This window comes from Pyrgilauda ruficollis, unplaced genomic scaffold (assembly GCF_017590135.1).
Source record: "Pyrgilauda ruficollis isolate IOZ18807 unplaced genomic scaffold, ASM1759013v1 scaffold1046, whole genome shotgun sequence".
Taxonomy (NCBI): Eukaryota; Metazoa; Chordata; class Aves; order Passeriformes; family Passeridae; genus Pyrgilauda; species Pyrgilauda ruficollis.
This window is the reverse complement of record NW_024508612.1, coordinates 4,456-8,682: the sequence shown is the minus strand read 5'-3', so window position 1 is coordinate 8,682 and position 4,227 is coordinate 4,456. Positions and strand designations below refer to the sequence as shown.

At 48.4% G+C, this 4,227-nt stretch overlaps 1 protein-coding gene across 1 annotated transcript; it reads right to left on the bottom strand.

The window, feature by feature from the left end:
* Positions 1–984: 984 nt before the first annotated feature.
* Positions 985–3,896, bottom strand: LOC121354841 (hormone-sensitive lipase-like; the record flags this gene model as incomplete). The annotated part of the gene is made up of 2 exons (XM_041469825.1): positions 3,288–3,896; positions 985–1,075 (listed from the first exon to the last, which is right to left on the bottom strand). Coding segments are annotated over exons 1-2 (667 nt in total), but the record flags the coding sequence as incomplete, so codon positions are not given.
* Between the last annotated feature and the right edge of the window lie 331 nt (positions 3,897–4,227).

The following is a 4,227-nucleotide window of genomic DNA, read 5'->3' as shown; positions in this document are numbered from 1 at the left end:
CCAGAAAAATTCCCAAAAATTGGGATTTTTAATGGGGAAAAATTGGAATTTTGGGGGTTTTTTTTCAAAGAAATTTCAAAAAAAATTGGGGTTTTTAATGGGGAAATAATTGGATTTTCTGGGTTTTTTTAATAGGAAAAGTCCCAGAAAAATTCCCCAAAATTTGGGATTTTTAAGGAGGAAGAATTGAATTTTTTGGGGTTTTTTTCCAAAGAAAATTTAAAAAAAGGGATTTTTAATGGGGAAATAATTGGAATTTTTGGGGTTTTTTTAATAGGAAAAGTCCCAGAAAAATTCCCAAAAATTGGGATTTTTAATGGGGAAAAATTGGAATTTTGGGGGTTTTTTTTCAAAGAAATTTCAAAAAAAATTGGGATTTTTAATGAGGAAATAATTGGATTTTAAATTCACCCAGAAAAATCAAAATCCAGAAAAAATTCCCCAAAATCCACCCAAAAACCCGCCAAAAATACCTCAAAATTCACCCAGAAAAACCAAAATCCACAAAAGTTTCCCCAAAATCCACCCAAAAGACCCCAAAATTCACCCAAAAATACTCAAAATCCATAAAAAATTCCCCAAAATCCACCCAAAAAAACCCGAAAATTCACCCAGAAGAACCAAAATCCACAAAAATTTCCCCAAATTTCACCCAAAAACCCTAAAATTCACCCCAAAGATCCCAAAATTCACATAGAAAAACCAAAATCCACAAAAAATTCCCCAAATTTCACCCAAAAAAACCTCAAAATCCATAAAAAATTCCCCAAAATTCACTCAAAAAACCCCAAAATCCACCCAAAAACCCGCCAAAAATACCTCAAAATTCACCCCAAAAACCCAAAATTCCCCAAAAATCCACTCAAAAACCTGCAAAAAAAAACCCCAAAATTGACCCAAAACCCTCCAAAATTCACTAAAAACTCCAAAATTCCAAAAAATCCCCCCAAAATGGCCCGAAATCCCCGAATGGCCGTCGCTCACCGATGCCGGGGTCGCGCTCGCGGTAATTCTCGCCGAAGGACACGAGGCCGATGGCCAAGGTCTGCAGGAACGGCCGCAGCGACGGCACGAACTGCGGGGACACGCAACGGTCAAGGCAAGAGCAACCCAGCGAGGGTCAACAAGGTCTACCTTGACCAACCAAGGGTCAACGAGGTCCACGTTGACCAACCCATGGTCAACTTTGACCAACCCATGGTCAACGAGGTCAACGTTGACCAACCCATGGTCAACGAGGTCAACGCTGACCAACCAAGGGTCAACGAAGACCAATCAAAGGTCAATGAGGTCAACATTGACCAACCAAGGGTCAACATTGACCAACCAAGGGTCAACGAGGTCAACGTTGACCAACCAAGGGTCAACATTGACCAACCAATGGTCAACGAGGTCAACATTGACCAACCAAGGATCAACGAAGACCAACCAAGGATCAACGAGGTCAAGATTGACCAACCAATGGTCAACAAAGCCAAGACCAACTCAATGGTCAAGCCATGGTCAACCCAGAAAACAGCAACCAACCAATGGTCAACAATGGCCAACAAAGCCAAGAATAACCAACCAATAGTCAACGGAGTCAAGAACAACCCAATGGTCAACAAAGACCAACTCAATGGTCAAGCCAAGAGCAAGCAATGGTCAACCACGCCAAGATCAACCAACCGATGGTCAACAAAGCCAAGACCAACCTACCAATGGTCAACAAAGATCAACCAAGGCAAGATTGCCCACCAATGGTCAATGGAGTCAACACCGACCAATAGTCAACAAAGATCAACCAACCAATGGTCAACCAAGCCAAGAACAACCAACCAATAGTCATCAAAGATCAACCAAGCCAAGACCAACCAACCAATGATCAACCAAACCAAGACCAACCAACCACTGTCAATGAAACCAAGACCAATCAACCCAACGGTCAATGAAGATCAATCAAGACAAGACCACCCAACCAATAGTCAACCAAACCAAGACCAACCAACCAATGGTCAGTGGAGGCAAGATCAATCAACCCAATGGTCAATGAAGATCAACCAAGCCAAGAACAACCAACCAATGGTCAACAAAGACCAACCAAGGGAAGATTGACCAACCAATGGTCAATGGAGTCAAGAACAACCCAATCGTCAACAAAGACCAACTCAATGGTCAAGCCAAGACCAAGCAATGGTCAACCAAGCCAAGATCAACCAACCAATGGTCAACAAAGCCAAGACCAACCAACCAATGGTCAACCCAACCAAGACCAACCAACCAATGGTCAACAAAGATCAACCAAGCCAAGACCAATGAACCAATGGTCAACCAAACCAAGGCCAACCAACCAATGGTCAACGAAACCAAGACCAACCAATCCAACCACCCCAAAACTTCCAGAACATCCCAGAAAATCCCAAAATTCCCCAAATCCTCACCTGGAAGCCCAAGCACCTCCCGTAGAAGCAGCCGTTGTGCATGGTGCTGTACTCCCGCAGCACCACCTCGCTGATGCCTTCCTCCTCCTCCTCCTCCTCCTCCTCCTCCTCCTCCTCCTCCTCCTCCTCCTCCTCCTGGTCCTTCCTGACCTTCTCTCCATCGGGGAAGAGACACCCGGGCTTGGAGATCTCCGCCATCTTGGCCACCAACACCGGCGCTGAGCGCCCGCCGTCAAGGCAAGGGCAACCAAGGCAAGATTGACCAACCAATGGTCAAGATCAACCCAATGGTCAACAAAGACCAACCCAATGGTCAACAAAGACCAACCCAATGGTCAAGACCAGCCCAATGGTCAACAAAGCCAAGAACAACCAACCAATGATCAACAAAAAGCAACCAAGGCAAGATCGACCAACTAATGGTCAACAGAGTCAAGAACAACCCAATGGTCAACAAAGACCAACTCAATGGTCAAGCCAAGACCAAGCAATGGTCAACCACGTCAAGATCAACCAACCAATGGTCAACAAAGCCAAGACCAGCCAACCAATGGTCAACAAAGATCAACCAAGCCAAGACCAACCAACCAATGGTCAACAAAGCCAAGACCAGCCAACCAATGGTCAACAAAGATCAACCAAGCCAAGACCAACCAACCAATGGTCAACAAAGCCAAGACCAGCCAACCAATGGTCAACAAAGATCAACCAAGCCAAGACCAACCAACCAATGGTCAACCCAACCAAGACCAACCAACCAATGGCAACCAAACCAAGACCAACAAACCAACGGTCAACGGAACCAAGACCAACCAATCCAACCACCCCAAAACTTCCAGAACATCCCAGAAAATCCCAAATCCTCACCTGGAAGCCCAAGCACCTCCCGTAGAAGCAGCCGTTGTGCATGGTGCTGTACTCCCGCAGCACCACCTCGCTGATGCCTTCCTCCTCCTCCTCCTCCTCCTCCTCCTCCTCCTCCTCCTGGTCCTTCCTGACCTTCTCTCCATCGGGGAAGAGACACCCGGGCTTGGAGATCTCCGCCATCTTGGCCGCCAACACCAGCAAAGCCCTGAGCTGCCCCAAGGCCGCCGCCACCGCCTCGATCTCGGCGGCGTTGGCGCCGGCGCGGAAGAAGAGACTTTTGCGATGCGCCGCCACGTAACGGCTGCGCTCCACGGCGCGGTCCAGGCAAACTTGGACCACCTCGATGAGGCTCCGGTAGCCGTTGCCGGGCGTGGCCTCGTCCAGGTCGTAATTCGGGGCCACCTGGGCCAGGTGGGCCAGGGCGGGGCCAAGATGGCGGCCGTGGTGGAGGAGGGCGGAGAAAGCGTCGGCGAAACGGCGCGAGGTGCCGGCGGTGGCGGCGGCGGCGCCGCCGGGAGGGGAGAAGAAGGCGAGGTTGTCGCGGGCCAGGAGTTGGAGGGATTGGAGGAGGTCCATGGTGGGAGGGACTGGTTTGGACTGGTTTGGACTGGTTTGGACTGGTTTGGAGTGGTTTGGAGTGGTTTGGAGTGGTTTGGGGGGTACTGGTTTGGACTGGGAGAGAGTTAAAAGTTACTGGTTTGTCCTGGTTTATACTGGCAGGGAATTTTGGGGGCTTTTTGGGGCTCTAAAAGGGTTAAAAATGGGGAAAAACGGTGTTAAAGGTGAGTTTTGATACTGGTCCATACCGGTCCGTACTGGTCCATACTGGTCCATACTGGTCCATACTGGTCCATACTGGTCCATACTGGTCCATACTGGTCCATACTGGTCCATACTGGTCCATACTGGTCCATACTGGTCCGTACTGGTCCGTACTGGT